General features: G+C 43.3%; 1 protein-coding gene across 8 annotated transcripts in view; it reads left to right on the top strand.

Moving 5' to 3' along the window:
- Positions 1 to 19,817, top strand: part of CFLAR (CASP8 and FADD like apoptosis regulator) — a 51,220-nt gene that overhangs the window by 24,282 nt on the left and 7,121 nt on the right. For 5 of the 8 annotated variants that reach the window (XM_023588896.3, XM_023588899.2, XM_058300381.2 and 2 more), the window contains 5 exons: positions 1,240 to 1,297; positions 2,490 to 2,534; positions 5,257 to 5,306; positions 6,046 to 6,127; positions 17,931 to 18,441. In XM_023588896.3, coding sequence (XP_023444664.2) covers positions 1,240 to 1,297; positions 2,490 to 2,534; positions 5,257 to 5,306; positions 6,046 to 6,127; positions 17,931 to 18,441 — 746 coding nt within the window. The remainder of the gene's footprint in view (positions 1 to 1,239; positions 1,298 to 2,489; positions 2,535 to 5,256; positions 5,307 to 6,045; positions 6,128 to 17,930; positions 18,442 to 19,817) is intronic. The other 3 variants (XM_058300383.1, XM_071216182.1, XM_058300382.2) reach the window with 1 other exon arrangement.

The following is a 19,817-nucleotide window of genomic DNA, read 5'->3' as shown; positions in this document are numbered from 1 at the left end:
ATATTTAATAAACTATATACTGGTCATGCCATTGCTTAGAACAATTTTTGTATGTTTTTGAGAATCATGTATGCTTTATTTTTCCTTCTGAATCTCTGTGAGAGAAAACATTATAGAATCAAAAATTTACATGACTCTGCAATATATAATGCTTTTTAAATGTGTCTTTGATTTGATGCTAGTTTTCTTTAATTGTATGTAAAAGTGAATGCACATCGTGTGCATTCTGTCTAATATGCACATCTATATGATATGATTTGCCTGTCTCATATGTTTAGTCACTGATAGTGATGAAGCCAACATACATGTTGTTTTATTATTTTCTTTCTTTTAATTCAGACACATAAACTGAGCTACAGACACAGCTTTACAAATAGTGTTCTTCTCTCTTTGGCTAGGATAGCTTCAGAGGAGAACAATCATCTGAAAGCTGAACACAGTCAGATAGTTGACAGTATGTTGTATGTGTACCTCCCACCTGAGAAGTGAAAGGGTCTGTTTCAGTCTTTCATTCTCTGATAACCTTATACTAGCCCTCAGAAGTGGTAGCTGATTATCAAGACTCAAGCCCGTATTTGGCTTCTGTATGCTTAGTTAGCTAGGCAATTATAGAGAAAAGTACCTGGGCATTTTATTAAGCACATTCTGTGTGCCAGGTACTGTGCTTTGTGTACATTTAATCTCTACAATAAATCTATGAGGTAGGGACTATTATTATCCTAATTTTACAGATGAAGAAACAGACACTGATAAATTAATTAACTTGCACCAGGTTATATAGCTAGTAAGTGGCAGAATCAGGATTCATAGCCAGATTTGTCTGGGCTGGAACTCCTGCTCTTAATCTTACTCTTATAAACCCAGGTATAAAAGAATCAAGTTCAGTGTCAATCTCATGTTCTGTGACAGTTTGTTCTAACTTGGAACTATTATAGTAACTATACAATAGGGCATCTGCTTTTATTGAGCTGTTAGAAATGTTCTAATATGCTGGTCTAGCATAATTACATTTTCATTGTATTTTCTCTTTTTTAAAATAAACTTGCCTTGTTCTTGGCCATGTACTATGGGATTTATGGAGTTAATGATTCTTGCTATTCTTCAGAAAATTTAACTGTGAAGTGCTATTTTTATTTTTTTCCTGGGCAAGAATCCTATTGAGATATTTAAAGAGGTGTAATATAATGTGGCCTTGAAAAAAGCTAACAGAAAGTATGACCTTATTCTTTATATTTGAAGCTCCAGAATGAGAGAAATAAAGAAAAAAGATTGGTTGCGGAGCAACTTGGCATTCAAAGTAAGACCAACTTTTCTTTTTTTTTTTCTTTTTAAAGATTTATTTATTTATCCACCCCTCCCCCTAGCCCGCCTCATTGTTTGCACTCGTTGTCTGCTCTCTGTGTCTGCTCATATTCTCTTTAGGAGGCACCGGGAACCAAACCTGGGATCTCCCGTGTGGGAGAGAGGCACTCAATTGCTTGAACCACCGCTGCTTCTTGCTTTGTTATGTCTTTCATTGTATTTCTCTTTGTGTCTTCTGTTGCATCATCTTGTTGCATCAGCCTGTCACGCCAGCTCACTGTCTTGCTCATCTTCTCCAGGAGGCACTGGGAACTGAACCTGGGACCTCCCATGTGGTAGGCGGGAGCTGAATCACTTGAGCCACATCTGTTTCCTCACCAACTTTTCTTTCTACTCATCCTTATAAACACTTGATAATTTAAGTACAAAATGTTGCACTTTTAGAGTTGGCCACTGCCTTTGTCTACACATTCTAATTAAACTCTTAAAATATAAAGCAGTTAAACTCTTAAAATATATTCATTGGCATTTCTAGTTATCTGTTGAATTAGCTGATTTAATTTAAAATATCACTTTACTCCATTGGCTTCATCATCTTGGCATTATTATCTTTTTTAAAAGATTTATTTATTTTTATTTCTCCCCTCCCCCTCCCTGCTGTTTTTGCTATCTGTATCCATTCACTGGTATCTATTTCTCTTTTTGGTTTTCTCTTCTTATTTTTTCTCCTCTAGGATTCACTGGGATTTGATCCTGGGGTCCTCTGATGTGGAGAGAGGTTCCCTGTTAGCTGCACCACCTCAGTTCCTGGTTTCTGCTGTGCTTCACCTTGACTCCTCCCTTTGTGTCTCTTTGCTGTGTGACTCACTTGCGTGGGCACTGGTTCGCTGCTCAGGCTCTCTCTCCACGTGGTCACTCACCTTGCTGGGTGGGCACTGGCTCGCCATGAAGGAACACTTTCTCTTCTTTCTCACCAGGAGGCCCCAGAGATTGAACCTGGGCCCTCCCATATGGTAGGCGGAAGCCCTATCACTTGAGCAAGCCGTATCTGCTTCCCCGCTTTATTTTTTTATTTTTTAAAGATTTATTTTACTTATTTCAACCCTCTTTCCCCATTCCCCTGTTGTCTGCTCTCTGTGTCCATTCGCTGTTTGTTCTTCTGTTTCTGCTTGTATATTCCTCATTAGGTGGCTCCGGGAACCGATCCTGGGACCTTCTGGAGTGGGAAAGAGGTGAGTACTCTCTTGCGCTACCTCAACTCCCTGTTCTGCTATGTCTTATTTCCTCTCCTCCGTGTCTCCTGTTGTATCATCTTGCTGCACCAGCTCTCACAGTTGGCTGGCACTCCTGCACGGGGTGGCTTTCCCGGGCTGGGCGGCATTCCAGCGTGGGCCAGCTTGCTGCATGGGCCAGCTTGCTTTCACCAGGAGGCCCTGAGCATCAAACCCTGGACCTCCTATATGGTAGCTGGGAGCCCAATTGCTTGAGCCACATCCGTTTCCCCCATCTTTATTTTTTAAAGGGGTATGGTATTTATACCTGAAAGGAAACTATACCCAAATATTTAGCAGCAGGAATGAGAGAGAGGTTAATAGAATCTTGTTTTTTAGTACATTCAATGAATGTGGATCCTTTACACATGCCACCAATAATCCCTTCTCCCCTGAAAAAAAGAAAAGAAAAAATACAATAAAAACTAGCCATTTCAACCCACCCTAGCAATCTCTCCCTTCTCTCTTAAGGTATTAGTACTCAATCCCCTAACATCTTCAAAAAGCCTATTTCTTTTGCATATATTGGTCCCCTCCTTGGTGTGAGGGCTAAGACCCAGTATTATGCTGCAGTGCAGATAAAGGTGTTCCTCAGAACCCTAGGAAGCAGGGATTGATAGGCAGGTGAGGGGCTTCCCTCTGGTCTAAGGGGTCCGGGATTCGTCCTGTGTGCAGTGGGGGATCCTGAAACTTTTCAGTAGGGCAGCAGCTTGGTGGAAGCCTTCTTTGCCAACATCTTCCAACTCAGCCTACGTGTTGTCTGCGTGCTCCTGGAAACTGAGAAGCATTTTGCCTAGAGTAGCCAGATGGTACAGCTCACGCCTGTCCTTCTTACCTAATATTCTGCTCTGCAGTAAAAGCTGTTGAGAAGTGAATTCATTCCTGAAGTGACAGCATGTTTCTTAAAACACTGGTGGAGTGGCGAGAATCAGCATTCTGAAAGCTGCTTAAAGGAAAGATAGAAGACCTGGTAGATTTGGATAGGAATGAGCAACGATTGGTGTTGTTCCTTTGCCCTCCCTGATACCTGTTTATCCCTGTACATAAATAATTATACAGGGGAGGTAAGTGAGGCTGCTGACAGTGCCTGGTGATCCTGTTAGGAGAGCTAGTTACCCGCTGTTGCTGGAACTTGTTCTATTTACCAGTAAAAGAAAAAGCATTCTGATAAGTTGACCTTAATCTAATAGAAGTTTAAAATAATCAAACTAAGTATTGATATCAGTTTGTACTTCCAAATAGAATTCAGCTGAAAGGTGATGATGGTGATGATGAGGACAATAACTACAATTTATTAAGCTCTTGCTAAGTGCCTTAAACTGAGCTAGGCATTTTACATGGATTATTTTGTGTTTTTATTTTCTTTTTCCTTTTTGTTCTTACATATGATTGCTAAAATGTAAAATATATAGAGAAAGTGAATTCCCTTTTAATTCCAACTACCAGAGAGAGCCACTGTTAATGTTTGATATACCTCTAGATACTTGTATTTTTAAATATATAAATGTACGTGTGCATACAAATACATACTTTCAACTACACAGGATTAATAATACATATTAATGTATTTGATAATCAATTTTTTCACCTGCATGTATTTTCATGTCAAATATGTAAATATCTCCCTTATCCTTTTCAGCATTGTATAGTATTCCATTGTATGTACCATAAACTATTTAACCAGTTTCACATTGGTAGACAGTTGGGTTCTTTCAAGTTTGGGTCCATTATAAATAGTCATGCACTAAAATTTTTGACATACATTTTTGCACACTTATTCTGTTATTTCCTTAGGATAAACTTGTAGAAGCAGAATATTGGCTCAAACAGTACTGTCATTTGTCTCCTAAAAAGAATATTTTAAGTTGTATGGTATTAACATTTGAAAGTGTTCATTTCTCCAAAACCTTAATACTGGCATTTTCTTTGCCAGTCTTTAGACATTATTTCTCATTCTCACAAAAATCCTGTAAGGTTGATATCATTACGTTCGTCTTAGAGGGATAAAAAAACTGAGACTCATGATCACAGAACTTATCAGTGATGGTGCTTTAGGGTTTGAGGCAGCTCTTTATGACTTCAAAACCAGTAGCTTGTCCATCTCACTGGACTGATAAAGTAATTTTTATCTAATGATATTTCATTCAGCTCATCTACGTTTGCCAGGCTCACTGTCTCCTGTCTTGCCATTGCCATTTATTTTGTGACCTCCCGATATGACTGGACTGAAAAAGTCTGGTCATCTGTTCTTTAAATAACAGATACAGGTAAACTCTCCCTTCTCTGTAGACCTCTAATGCTATTCCCTTTAAGGGTTGTACGTGGTCTCAGCACATCTGGGAAAGGTATTGCTATTTTTAGGAGAATATTAGATTCTTCCTATCAGGTAAAAAACTTGATAGATACTTTGGCATTCATACTGCAGAAAGGCAATGGAGAGCCTTCTTTTACTTGCTGTTGAAGCAGTTTTTCTACCTAATCCCTGTTTAGCATGGGGACTTGTGTTTTCTTACCATTCTTCAGTGTGAAGTTGGAATTTTGGAGCTGAGTATATCTGGAAAAAGGAGAGGTAGTTGAAGAAAATAGGGGAAGAGAAGAATTTGTGTTATAAAGAATCTCAACCAACGTGGGGATAGGCTCGTTTTTCTAAAACTCTGTAAATGATTTCTCTCTCATCCCCCAGGAAAACTGATGAAGACATCCATTCAAGAATCAGGAGCATTTTTGCCTCGGGTACGGAATTTTTAAAAAAATCTGATCTGATGTTGTTTTGCATGCGTGGTCTCTGCTAAGAACACTGATTTCTTTAAAAATATCTGTCCATTAAGAATTCTGTGTTGCAACAATAAGATCTAAGAGTGATGTTCTGAGAACTCTATAACAGCAAAATCTTGGATGTAGCAGAGAAAGATGTTGAAGTGGATTACATAAGTGCATTTTAGAGTGCAAGGAAATGCCAAAGTGGCACTTTCTTTCTACTCTCTTCTTTAGGTTATTGAGTTATAAGTAGGCAGTGGCACTGAACCTTAATTGTTCAGGCCTAGTTTTAGACTGATACTTCTCTGTGCAAAGAGGCTATAGAAGGCCTCTTTTTATATTGGTTTTGGAAAGATAGCACCTGCATACTTTTCTGAGGTCGTGTTACTATAGGAACATATGACCCATCTTTCTCTATATTTCAAATTCTCTTCATTTTGTAAGGCTAAGATGTGAAAAGAGACTGCAGTAAATAAAAATGGAAATAACTGGTTTACCTTAAGCATATTACCCTAATAGAGGAAAAATGTAATATTAATGGGAGATGTCAGCTGTGATGACTTCAGGCTGTTTATTGAGTGACTGACATTTATTCAGTGACTAAAGCATCCTGTCAGAAGGATGTTTAAACAAAAGAAGAGATGGTATATGGGTGGAACCTTATGGAAACAGAACAGTATCCAGAGTCTCTAACCATCCCTGTTTCCCTTTTCAGCACATACCTGAAGAGAGATACAAGATGCAGAGCAAACCCCTAGGCATCTGCCTGATAATCGATTGCATTGGCAATGACACAGGTAGGTGTGGCTGCTGCAGATTAACTGATGTCCCACAGCGAAATCGTGGCACAGCAAGCTGTGTTAATCAGAGTGAGCAATGCTAGCTGCTGTAATGAACCACTGCAAAATCTTGTGGTTTAACACAATGGAGGTTCTCACACCCATCATAATCTGTTATGGGTGACAAGGGCTTTGTTCAGTGGCACCATCATCTCCTGAGGCAGAAGACTGCAAGGACCACGTGTGATTGGCTGGTAGATAAGGGAAGAGGGAGAATGTGTGGAGCTCTCCCAAGAAATTTAGGGACCGGGCCTGAAAGTGATATGCCTCCTTCCTACCCACATTCCAGTGGTCCGAATTCAGTCACATGGTCCTCACGGCAGGGGAGGCTAGGATATTAACCTAACTATATGTCAGGAGGAAAATGAAATAGGATATGGTGAACACACAGTATTATCTCTGGCGCAGAGGCATACTTGGTGAAAGTTGGTGAGCTCTAGTTTTGCCTTTCCATCCTGGATGCTGCATCAAGGAGTAATCCCAAATTCTAAGAGGGAGATTTATAATGGAGGCTTTCTGGCTCCAAATATTATCAGATGCCCCTTCATTTCACCCATAGAGGCTGTGAAAGCTTTCCCGGCGCACATTCTGTGTATGATAACATGTGTTCATGTAGGCAGCTTTGGCTACGTGTCCATTCTGCTGTCTTTTACTTTGGCTGTTGGCCTGAGTCTGTCTCCTCCCTTCCTGGGTGTAACCATACTTTGGTTCTGAATTGATTTTTTTGCTTAACTGCTGTGGTATGTCTGACTCAAACTGAATCATTGGTGATTCATCAAAACGGAATGAGGAGAATCTAGATAAGTGGGATAACATTATGTTTAATAATTTATCTCTTTGAGAAGAGTAATCATATTTTCAGCAGTTTTCCAGCTTCTTAACATTCTCCAAGAATGAGTCAGAACTATCTTTTAGGGTTGCTTAAAATGTTACCATGGGGAGTTTTGAGGGAAGAGAATCTAAGGGAAGAACAAATTAGCACATATTAGGCCGAATTTCCCAAGATTTCAGATATGATTCCTTTCTCTCATTTCCTATTTTTGGTTAGATGTGAGAACTGCTGTCTCCTCAGCTATAGATAGGTGTCCTTTCTTTTTTTAGCCATTAATACCCATATGAGAATGAGAAAATATATAAAACACTTCCTGTTTTAGAAGAGGTTGTGTAATTGACCTCTACTTTCTGTTTTAATCAGTTCTGCTTCATCCAACAGCAGAAGAGTTTCTGGTTGGACATGGTACTGGGTGTATATCTTTTGTTTTAAGAGAATCATAAAGATAATGCCTTGGCCTGCTGTGAATTGATAAATTAAGTTCCTTGTGGCTAAAATTAAGTATCCGTGCTTGCTTCCTTTGTTGGGTTGTGGACCTCTGGCAGGCAGGGACTGAACACATGTATTTTTTTTTCTGCACTGTGGTCCTGGAATACTACTGTGTGGGCTTGAATCATGGTTCTGCCATGTCCTGGCTCTTGACCTTGGGCAACTTATCTAGCCTTTCTGTGGCTTAGCTTCTCTCCTGTAAAATGGGTTAATAATTGCCATGGGGTAATTGGCGAAGCGAATGAGTTCATACTACTAAAGGGCTTAGAATAGTGCCTGGTATATTGTAAGCACGCACTAAATGCCAGCTAATGTTATTCTTTTCATTTTGATTGTTTAATTAGTTACAAATCACTAAGCAAGAATTTGCCATGGCTTGGGCTCTTGGTATGTGGAGTCTGATTCCATGCAAACAGGGGACCAGGAACTGAGGCCTGGGGCCTGGTCTGGGCTCAGAGGCGGGTGCGGCCTGTCCTGGCAGGTGGTGGCGCTCTGGATGGGAGGCGATCCCCTGAGAGGACACTGGGGAGATACCCAGGTGGAGTGCTGGGAAGACCACTCCCACCTGCAGACAAGGGGACTCGGGAAAAGCTGGGCACCAGAGGGCAGAGTGTGGCAAGACCTCAGAGGAGAGAAAATTGGGCAAGGAGGGTAGAATTGGAGGTGGAGCCTGGGGCGCCGTGCCTTTGGCCTGAGGTGTGAGCCGGCACTGACCTTGGGTATGTTCATAGCTCGCTCTCCTGCCAAGTGGCTGTGATGTGTAAGCATGTGAGCCCTAGGAATCAGAGTGGGTCCAAGGATCAGGGCCTTGGGTCAGGTAGCATCCTTCCAGTTCAACAGTTTGAAGGTGGAGTACAGGAAAAGAGTGGGTCTGGGCCACTGGAGGATGCTCTTGGGTGCTCGTGATTGCCTTTTTCTGAGAAACTGGGCTTGAGGACACTTAGAAAACCAATACCCCATACCCCCTCAGGTGACCAGCCGACAGTTAAGAAACAAGATTCTAAATTATTTTTAGTTTTAAATATAAATATACCTTGCCATAATATAAGATCAGAGGAATGGGGCAACTCATCAATCTCTTTTTTTATTTATTTAGTTTTTAAAGATTTATTTTTTATTTCTCCCCCCCTCAGTTGTCTGCTCTCTGTGTCCATTCACTGCATGTTCTTCCGTGTACACCCGTATTCTTGTCAGCGGCACTGGGAAACTGTGTCTCTTTTTTTTGTTGCATTATTTTGCTGCGCCAGCTCTCCGTGCGTGTGGCGCCACTCCTGGGCATGTTGGACTTTTTTCATGCGGTGCAGCTCTCCTTATGGGGTGCACACCTTGTGCGTGGGGCTCTCTTATACGCCAGGGACACCCCTGCATGGGATGACACTCCTTGCGTGCATCAGCACTGCTCGTGGGCCAGCTCACCACACGGGTCGAGAGGCCCTGGGTTTGAACCCTGGATCTCCCATGTGGTAGGCGGATGCTCTACCAGTTGAGCCAAATCTGCTTCTTTCATCAGTCTCTTTAAGTGTGCATCTCCACTGTCTGGAACAGTGCTTAGTACAAAGGAGCCCAATAAATATTTGTTGGATGATTGAATCAAAGAACAAACTCTTGTATTGCCAGTGTGTCTCAAACCATTCCTTTTATCTATAGAATTTAGCAGACTCTCTTATACCTATCTTCTCCGTCTGTCCTCAAAAAAATCAGACTTTTATCCACAGAATATGTAAGTCACCCACACATTTATGGGTCTCCCATAAGAGTTTATTAAGCATCTACCATGCGCTAAGCAACCTGCTTGGCCCTTCGTGGAGAAGCAAAGATAGAGTGATGCAGTGGAGTATCAGAGGCATGGCATGAACAAAGATAAAGTTATTTTTGTGTGTGTGGCTGTTTTTTGAGAAATATCTTTAATAGAGGTCCCTAACCTCTCCCCTGAAGCAGGCATAGATGTTTAGGGATTTGGAGCTAATGATCTCAGTCTGGGAGAACTGAAAGCTGAGTCCCTGGTGTCACTCTGTCAGTAACCTAGCGAGGCCAGGCCTGCTGCTGCTCTTGCTGGCTGTGCGCTGCCAGGCTCCAGGCCTTTTGATCCTGTTAGGAATCTGTGTCTCATCCAGACAGAAGGGCTTTGGGGCTTGGTCTGGAGCTCTGGCTGTTTCTTAGGCTCCTGAGTAAAAGGCAATGTTTGCAGATTTTAAAAGAAGTATTCCCCCCCTCCCACACACACTTTTTTTTTTTCTTCTCCATCTGAAAAGCTGGAAAATTTTTTGGTGTTTTTTACCCAGGCTCAGACTGATTTTTCTAGCTAAATTGCAAATTTCTTTAATAAATCTGGGAGAAGTAAACTCCCTTTTCTAATAGGGGAACGGGAGTCGATCATGGAGACGCTTTGCGGGTGGTACTGACGAGCCTGGGTGTTCCTTGGGGTGTCTGACCTTTCCCCCCTTTTCTCTTAACCGGATGGGCAGCCACCTGAATCAGTCGTGTTTTCCAGCACTAACATCTGTAGGAAAATCTCAGCAGGGGGATTGGAGCAGCCTCTGCCCATGACCTATGAAGCCAAGCGGTGAGTGGCATCTGGATGGCGGACGGAGGCTTCGTTCAGATGCTGCCTGCCTGCTTGACTGCCGAGGAAGTTGAGCTTCCTCTCCTTGCTCTTGGGGGATTCACTTCCTATGAAGGTGGCTTCCTGGATGCAAAAGTCCAATTAGCAGCAAGACCCAGGAGTCTGTGGTGGGGCACTTTTTTTCCCTGAACATTCTCTTTTTTTTTAAGATTTATTTATTTATTTTCTCTCCCCTTCCCCCCCACCCTGGTTGTCTGTTCTCTGTGTCTATTTGCTGCGTCTTCTTTGTCTGCCTCTGTTGTTGTCAGCAGCAGGGGAATCTGTGTTTCTTTTTCTTGAGTCATCTTGCTGTGTCAGCTCTCTGTGTGTGCAGCACCATTCCAGGGCAGGCTGCACTTTCTTTCGCACTGGGCGGCTCTCCTGACGGGGCGCACTCCTTGCGCGTGGGGCTCCCCTACGCGGGGGACACCCCTGTGTGGCAGGGCCCTCCTTGCACACATCAGCACTGCACATGGTCAAGGAGGCCCGGGGTTTGAACCGCGGACCTCCCATGTAGTAGTAGACAGACGCTCTAACCACTGGGCCAAGTCCACCACCTCCCTGAGCATTCTTAACCTCTGAGACTAGGCAGCCGTTGAGTTGGAAAACTAGCATCATTCATTAAATTTCCCTTTAAATCAGTCACCCAGAGGTTGTGCTACACAGCAGACCTTTTTTTCTCCACAGATAGCATAAATCTAGTGTATAAATAAGAAAAAAGTCTCTTACTCCTAACCTTTTTTGGAAGCCCTTGGGGCCAGATGTGTTTCAGATGTTTCAGAGTTTAGAAGCTGATGCAGTGCAATAATTTATAGAACACTGCAGTGGGGTCCAGGGGAGTATCCCATAATCAAATATAATATTTCTGCACAAAGTGAATCAGGTATCCACAATAAGAGGAATAAGACTATAAATAACCCTTTATCAGTTGAGGAAAGATTTTGCCACAAATTGAGTTGGGAAAACACTTAAGATTTTCAGAACTTTGGGTTTCCAGAACTGAGACTAGGGTTTGTAGATATGTAGGAGAATGAAGAACTTTTAGGCTGTCTAAGGTACCCCAGAAACCTCTCTTGACATGCAATTGACATGGGTATCATTGATATTAATCTCTCATAATAAAAACCAAGTCCAAAGGCATTACTAGTAATCCTTTGTGCTTAAAAGGATTATTTTTAACAGGTAGGTGTAGGCACCTTCTGATCAAATCTGTACGCCGTGCGATACTCGTTTGGCTTAGTTTAGACCCAGTTGGTTTCTGTTAGCATCCAAAAGACCTAATCCCCAAAATGTTTGACATATTTGCTTTATTCGACAGTGTTACTCTTTTTCAAAATTTCTTTTCCCAGATTATTTATGGTTATACTAACCTCCTGACACTTCTGGAAGTTAGAAGAGTTTATGGAGTTGCAGCAAATCCCCTAACAACTCATCAGTACATTGCTTTAAGGTTATGCTTTATTTGTAAATAAATTTGACAGAATTGATGCTTGAAAAAATCAAAGTGGGATAGGGAATAGGGAGTTAAAGCTTAAAACAAACAAACATAAAGTAGTTTATTTTTTAAAAAAAGGAAGTTTATAATTTCAAGTATGCGTGGATTGTCCAGGAAAACCTTGACTAAACGAGAAGTGGGGTTTATATGAGGCCGACCCCTGCTGCCCATCCTCCCGTCACTTTTCCATCTGTGCCTTTGTTCACACCATCTCTGGGTGCCTTTTCCTTTGCCCCATATTTTCCAGCCTCAGCTCAAAATCTACCTTCTCCACACTGCCCTCTCCAGGTGTCTCAGTTCAGGGTGATCGTCCCTCTCTGACTTCCTATTTTACCTAAAATCCTCCTGTACTGTGTGACATTTCAGTCATTGTTTCATGCACATTTATGTTTGTCTCCCCAACAAGATCTAAGCTCCTTGAAGAATAGGGGCATGCTGTCTACTTCACCTGTATCCCCTTGTCACAGTGTTTCTGGGTAGTACTTCGCAAAACATGAGTTTTGGGGGTCAAGTGAATTTGAGAAATACTTCATAATTTATTCCCGTCTCGGAGAATTGCCAGGCCTGTTGGCCATAATAAATTTTCTGAAAAGTCCTCATGTAAAGAAAACATGCCAACCTTGCATTTCCCATACACATTTGACCTCAGTACACCCCTTTCCAATCTGAATATCCTGCCGGATTTATGTTCCACTGTGGTCTCCATAGTAATTAAAACTGCGCTTACAGAAGGTGGTTGTAAATAGACTTTGAGTATACCCTCTTTCTTGTTTATTCTATAAATGCGTTACTGGATCCATTTTCATAGAAAGTGTGAAGATAAATGTATGCTCATTTTAGGTTAAAGCAAGGGACAAGTTAATGTGGCCCTGACCTTTTACTAAGGGAGGCCTACCCTGGCCCTTCACTAGCCGCCCTTCACTAACAGCAAGGCCGGAAGAAAATCCCCATCGTTTGAGGAAGTCGGTTTCTAAAGAACTTATGTTTACAAGGATAAGGTTTGAGTGGGCAGAGGAATTTCCCAGATGGGTAGAAGGAGAAGTAGGACTTCTGCAGTTTGTTGAAATATTATTTTCTAAACTCAGCATCCAAGTTTTTCTTCCCCTATTTGTGTGGAAGGACGAGGCAGCTGATGTGATACACGGGACACAGGATCTGTCTGCTCTGAGCCCATTTTATCTTAGGATGTAGAGTCCTTGAGTCCTCAGGAAGTAGATTCCATGAGCAAACTGTACTGCATGCTCAGTAATATGTGGTTTGAAATGGCGGCCTTTACTTTTTAAAAAATAGTATCTTATATTTGAATAAATACCCACAGTTTGCAAGGCATCTTTATAGAAATTTCATCTGATCCTCACAGATACCTTTAGAAGAAGATGTATAGGCGTTGCTTTTAATCCCATTTTATAGATGAATAAACTGAGGGTGTGTTTTAGTTTGCAAAAGAGCTGCTGATGCAAAGTACTAGGAAATGGTTGGTTTTCATAATGGGGATTGATTTGGGGTAAAAGCTTACAATTCCAAGGCCATAAAATGTCACAGATTGAGGGATCAGGAAAGATGCTTTCTCACCAAAGTCCGCTACTGTTGCCACATAGTGAAGCAAGACAGTTGCTGATGTCTGCAGAGCTTGCTGCCTTCCCCTCCAGAATCTACCATCTCTTGGAGCTCAGCTTGCGAGCAGCCAGGCATAGGCCTTGTTTCTTTCTGGGCCTCGGTTCTTTGAGCCTCTCGGGGGCTTCTGTTTTCCTGCAGTCCTCTCACTGCAGAATCAAACGTGCCAGTGTTTTTTTTTTTTTTCCATCTGTCTGAGTCTCCCTTTATATCAGGCTCTGAGAGAGGGCAGAGACTCAACGTGAATCACGGCCCACTGACGTAGTCACATGCGTCTCATACCCACAGGAATGGATCAATATTTAGAAATGGATGTGGCTCAAGCAGTAGAGTGCCCACCTCCCACATGGAAGGTCCCAGATTTGATTCCTGGTGCCTCCTGAAAAAACAAGAACAACAAGCAAAACAAATGAGAAAAACAACTCAGGGAAGCCATGTGGCTCAGTGTTTTTGAGTGCTGGCTTCCCACTTATGAGGTCCAAGGTTCAATCCCAAGCCCCTGGAAACTCAAAACAAAGCAAAAATGCAATATTTCTCTTTTTGGGATTCATAAATAATTTCAAACTGCCACAGGGTGTAACTTGCTAAAAGTTACACTGACACAGCCCCCTTGATCCTGTAAATTAGACTGGACTACTCGTTCTCTGTGCCCAGAGAGAGAAAGTTGTAAAGGCCAACTAGTAAGTAATCTACCCCACCTCACTGCCCCACATGCCCTTGCCTCCTCTTGGCTCTGGGACCCCAGTCTTGGTCTGAAGCCCATCCAGATTTGTTCTCATTCTTGGCATTTGGAACCTGCATGGTTTTGGGGCTTCACGTGCAATTTAAGCTTTTCTCTACCCGGTCTATGAGGTCAGGACTTTCTGCCCCAGGCTCAGGATCCCCAGCCTCTTTGGGCCCTTCTGCTGACCCAAGTCAGTCCTCCTCCAGCACCAGGCAAGGTTAGAACCTGGCTAGGAGTGACAGAGCCAGGACTTAAATGCAGGGCTTGTGACTCCAAGAATTGTCCAGCTTTTGCCCTGAACCATGCTACCGCCTGCCCATTGCTGTGAAGCAGGACCCACAGAGAGCAAGGTGGAACCCACAGGGAGCTAGGAGGGAGCTGGAGGGCATGCAGCAAATGATTTCCCTATGCATAGCAGCATAGGGAAATCTGCCTCCAAGGACTGTGATAAGGGAAGTTTATCAGTAAAGATAAAGGGACCTGTCTGAGATAGCAAGTAAACAAAAGGGCTTTGAGTCTGGTGTTTCCTGGTTTGCTTCTGCCCACTATGGGAGAGAATGCTCTGTAACCAGAGGCATAGGAGACCTGAGAGGAAGTGTTTGAAATAAATAGGAATGATAGAATTTGGGTCCTAGTCCAGGTACTTTCATTGTACTCTCCTGTGTTTCAGCTTTAGCAGGTCCTGGGTACTGACGCCTTGGCCCCAGCGTGCAGGAGCTGTTTAGTGTGTCTACTTTCGAGGCCAGTTCTACCACACTGGGATATCGTTACATAGGTTGTCAGCAACTTGTGTATCATGTTCCTCATTTCCTTGATGATTATATTTATGGATCATTGACTTGGTTTTTTATTTGTTGTTTTTTCAGAAAGTACTGGGGTTTGAACCCAGGACCTCGTACATGCGAAGCAGGCGCTGAATCTCTGAACTTCCCCTGCTCACAGCAGTGCTTCATATAATTTTTTGTTTGTTTGTTTGTTTTAAGAGGTACCAGGGATTGAACTTGTATATGCAAAGCAGGCGCTCAACTGCTAAGCTACATCTGCTCCACTTGATCATAGAGGTTTCTTTTTTTAAGATTTATTTATTTACTTATTTCTCTCCCCTTCCCCATCCCTCCCAGTTGTCTGCTCTGTGTCCATTTGCTGTGTGTTCTTCTGTGACCACTTCTATCCTTATCATTGGCACTGGGAATCTGTGTTTCTTTCTGTTGTGCCCTCTTCCTGTTGTGTCAGCTCTCTGTGTGTGCGGCGCCATTCCCGGGCAGGCTGCACTTTCTTTCCCGCTGGGCAACTCTCCTTAGGGGGCGCACTCCTTGCGCGTGGGGCTCCTTAAGTGGGGACACCCCTGCGTGGCAGGGCACTCCTTGCATGCATCAGCACTGCGCATGGGCCAGCTCCGCACAGGTCAAGGAGGCCCGGGGTTTGAACCGTGGACCTCCCATGTGGTAGGTGGACGTCCTAACCACTGGGCCAAGTCTGCTTCCCTGATCATAGAGTTTTAAGGAGATTGGCGCCTTCTTTGTAGTTCCTCATTATTATATGATATAATTTATTTTTTTCACCTTTGATTGTGAGCCAGACAGAGGAAAAAAGCAAGTAGCCTAGTTACAATCTTACGAAATGGTTATTATCATTCCCTTTTACTGATAGAAGAGGTCAAGGGACTTTCCTTGTAAATTATTTATCTAACAATGTACACAGCTTATTCCCAACCTCAGTGGCTTAGGACAAAAGTACTAATTTATTTACATCTCTGACAGTTTCTGTGGGTCCACGATTTGGGAGTGGCTCGACTGGGCTTTTCTGACCCAGAGTCGCTTGTGAGGTGTGGTTAAATGTCGGCCTGGGTCATCAGAAGGCTTGCCTGGGACTGGGGGTCACTCCCATAGCTGGGCAGTTGGTGCTGGCTGTTGGGGGAGGCCTCAGTTCTTCATCCAGGCTCCCCCACAAGATTGCTTGAGTATTCTCAGGACATGGCAGCTGGCTTCCCCAGCATCGGTGATTCACGAGTGGGACCAAGCCAGGCGGGAGCTCTATCCTTTTTTATGACCCAGCTTTGGAAGTCACATAGCATCCCTCTGCTGTATTCCATTCATTAAAAGCATGTTACTGTGTCTGATCCACGTGCAAGGGGAGGAGAATTAGGTTCTATCTTTTGAAGGGAGGAGTGTCAAAGAATTTGTGAGCGTATTTTAAAACCATCACATCTGGTAGGAGGTGGGACCCCAATTAAACCCAGGTCTCCTGAACCGAAAGTGCCTCTAGCCCCTCTGTGAATATGTTCAGATACCACTCATAGGCTGGGTGACTTAAATTCCGAGCATGCGCTCAAGCTAACTCTGCCTTGTCTAGGGGCTGGTGATTCTAGCTTTTGGTGTATTCAAGATTGCATTCCTCCCCCTCTCCCCCTACCTTTTATCTTTTTCCTATTTCCTGAGAAAAGCCAAAGGAGAAATTGAGATTTTTCACTTTTATTTTATAGTTTATTAGCATTTGGTAAGAAGTTTGAAATTACTGGTTGAAGCTGCAAGTCTTTTGATTGTTTGTGATTGTACTCCATATTGTCCCCATTTAATGCAGAGAATTGAGAATTCGTAGTAGGCAGTTATATGGTACCTTTAGTTCTTTATCTCTTTTTGATCCCTTTCTGTGATGCTGAAGCTGGGGTGAGATGGGGTCCCTTTGTTCCTTAGTGGACGTTGTATGTGCTGTATTACTATTAGGTTGTTTGACTGGGGTGGATGCAGTGGTAGACTTCTGGAAGACCACGCCCCAGGGCAGGGGGAGAGGTAGGCAGCTAGTGATGAAACATGGAAACAAATCCCTAGAAGTGGGCTATAGTTTGGGTGACAACCTGAATTATTTAGTCTCTGGACTTAGGACAGAGCACTTTTTCTGCCCAGCAAGCAGACAGAACTGGTGGTATCCCTCAGACAAAGAACAGAAACTTAATGAGCAACCCTAAAGGGCATGGAAATTTTGAATGAGGAAGTGAAAGAAGTCTCTCTTTGCACTTAGAAATATAAAATTCAGGAGGCTGTTTGTTCCTCCAATGAAGGCACACTGAACAGATGAGAGGGAAGTGGACTGGGTAGGGTTTCTAGGTTCCAGGGCTGTAGAATTGTTTATAAGAGGGACCAAAAGATTTTAAACAAGAGAATAGGAGATAATATTTGTTGAGTGCTAAGAGCTCTATTTGTATTATCTCACTCACTCCTTCCAGCAATCTCATAATCCCTTCCATTTAAAGCTAGGGAGACCATTCCTTAAGGTCAGGCGTCCCATCAGGGTGCTTACATCAGCATTAGAAGGCACACTTGTCTGACTCAAAGCCCTGCTCTTTCTAGTGCTTCACACTGCTTCTAGAGGCAAGGTCAATTCAGGCTTTCTAGAAACTAGGGAAGTTTCTAGGAAACTTTGAGGGCTACGTTGGGAATCCTGCCGTGGCCTCATGGTGCTCCCAGAAGGTACACTGGGAAGCAGGTCAGAGGAGGAACTGGGGAGTCTGCACATGGTCACAGCTTGGAACTGGAGGCCTTCGTATCAGCCCACGGTGGTGGAGGTGAGGGTGCGGCCGTTTGGATCTGCTCTCTGCAAAGGTATCCATTTCTATGTACTTGTGTACCCAAGCAAGAGCCTTCTGAAAAATGTCAGGCTTTGTTTTGGTTGAAGAGAAGAAGTTTTTGTTCCTCCGCGTGCTTCAGTGGACTAGCGAGTGGGCTCCATCTGTGCCCTTTGGCCAGGTGCAGGGGTGACATCAGGTGGGGAAAGTGATGGAGTAAGGGACACACTGTAACTGGGAACTGGGCCGTGAAAATCACATCTGCCTTGAAAGTTGATTCTGTCCCCTCGGCCCAATTCTTAGGTCTTTCAGAGCCTTCAAATATTATACAAAAGCAGAAACAGATAATAATGGCAATTAGACCATGCCCAGGATTCCTTTCCAGCCCTCCTTGACTGTTTGTTAATCAAGTTGTTTTTGTTTGCCCTGTGTTTTTTTCCCAGAGGTTCTTCGGGATACCTTCACTTCCATGGGCTTTGAAGTGCAGTGTTACCTGTATCTCCGTGTGGACAGTATAATGCGGGTTCTGCGCCAAGTCGCCAGTATGCCTCAGCACCGAGACTACGACAGCTTTGTGTGTGTGTTGGTGAGCCGAGGAAGCGCCCAGAGTGTATTTGGCGTGGATCAAGCTCACTCAGGATTCCCTCTGGATCAGATAAGGAGGATGTTCATGGGAGATTTGTGCCCTTCTCTCTTAGGGAAGCCAAAGCTCTTTTTTATTCAGAACTATGTGGCGTCAGAGGGCCAGCTGGAGGACAGTAGCCTCCTGGAAGTGGATGGGCCGGCAGTGACCAATGTAGATTCCAAGGCAAGACAGCCTGGCCCCTACACGCTGCACCGGGAAGCCGACTTCCTCTGGAGCCTGTGCACAGCAGACGTTTCCCTGCTGGAGCGGAACCCCAGCGCCCCGTCGGTGTACCTGCAGTGCCTCTCCCAGAAGCTGCTGCAGGAAAGGTGAGCCACCTAGGAGGTGGCCGATCCCTGGACCACTTCTTAATTTTCTTGTCGCCAAGATGGGAAGTACCACTGTGCCATTTCTAATGCTCTCCAGGGAGGAAGAAGGGTTTTTCAATTCCATATCCGGGTTGCCTTAGGAGTATGACATAAACCCTACATAACTGATGAATGCTTTGTGCTTCCGAAGATCGCTTGTAAGTCAGTTTGTAGTTTGGGTTTTCTTTTCAAAATTAGGAAATTATCTACTTGTTTTGTTCTTATCAGAAAAGCAAAAAATACTGCTTGTAGAAAAAATTCTTAAAACGTAGATGCTGAAAACAGAACATAACAAACAGAAACAACTTCTGCTAACCAGATCTTGGTGTCTTGCCTTCACATATTTGTTTTTGTTTACCCATATGACCACATATAAGCATGTTTTTTAAGCCAAAATGGAACCATCACCCCCCCCTATTCCTGTATAATCTTCTTTTGTTTTGCTTAACTTTGTATCAACATTTTTATATGCCAGTAGTCACATTTCTACAGCATCATGTTCATGGCTGTAGCATAATTTACATGACAGTTCAGTTGCTGGACAGTATTTTACTTTCAGAAAACAAAAGTGTTAAACAGCTCAATATTTAGGCTTATCCTTAATGGTTTCCTTGGTGAATATGCCCAGAAGTGGAATTACAGTGTCAAAGGGCATATATTTTTAAACACTTTATTTTTATAATGGGAAAATATACACATCTTAAAACTTATCATTTTAGCTGTTTTTACGTGTACAGCTAGTGGCATTTAAGTACACTCATAACTTTGGGCGTGCAGCTGTAAAGCCTTTGATGCATCTTACTTACCAGATTGTTCTTAAGGTCAGCAGTGCCAGGTTTGTGTGAAAGTGCCTGCTTCCTAGAGTGCTCATCAGCACTGCTGGCTCGGCTCCTGCCAAGTTTTAACTATTTGATAGGCAGAAATGGTATCTGACTGTTGAGGTCTTTGCTGTATAAATACTTTTAATGTTTAGTGGCAACAGTTCTTTCCTATAGGAACATGGGTAGCTATGTTCAATCTGTGACCATGTCCAGACTTTGTAAATTTAAGCTGAATGAAGCCACAATGTAACCTCAAATGTAAGATTAACTCCTCTTACGGTGCCTCCTAATTACAATTTGGAATGATATTGCCAAGTCACCTGTGAAATACATTCTGGGTTCTAGCTCCAAGGACCCCAGGAGTAAATCTCATCTCCTTCCACCCCAGCCCCTCAGTGGTGGCTCAGTAGGAGGAAAGGGGGGGGCGTCTAGCAGGAGTTCCTCAGCCTCCCAAGGTAGATGCTCTGTGGGCCCATGTGTTTGCCACCCATGCTGCATTTGCATGGGCGGTCCTGG

This window comes from Dasypus novemcinctus, chromosome 7, assembly GCF_030445035.2.
Source record: "Dasypus novemcinctus isolate mDasNov1 chromosome 7, mDasNov1.1.hap2, whole genome shotgun sequence".
Taxonomy (NCBI): domain Eukaryota; kingdom Metazoa; phylum Chordata; class Mammalia; order Cingulata; family Dasypodidae; genus Dasypus; species Dasypus novemcinctus.
This window is presented reverse-complemented; position numbering and strand designations above follow the sequence as displayed.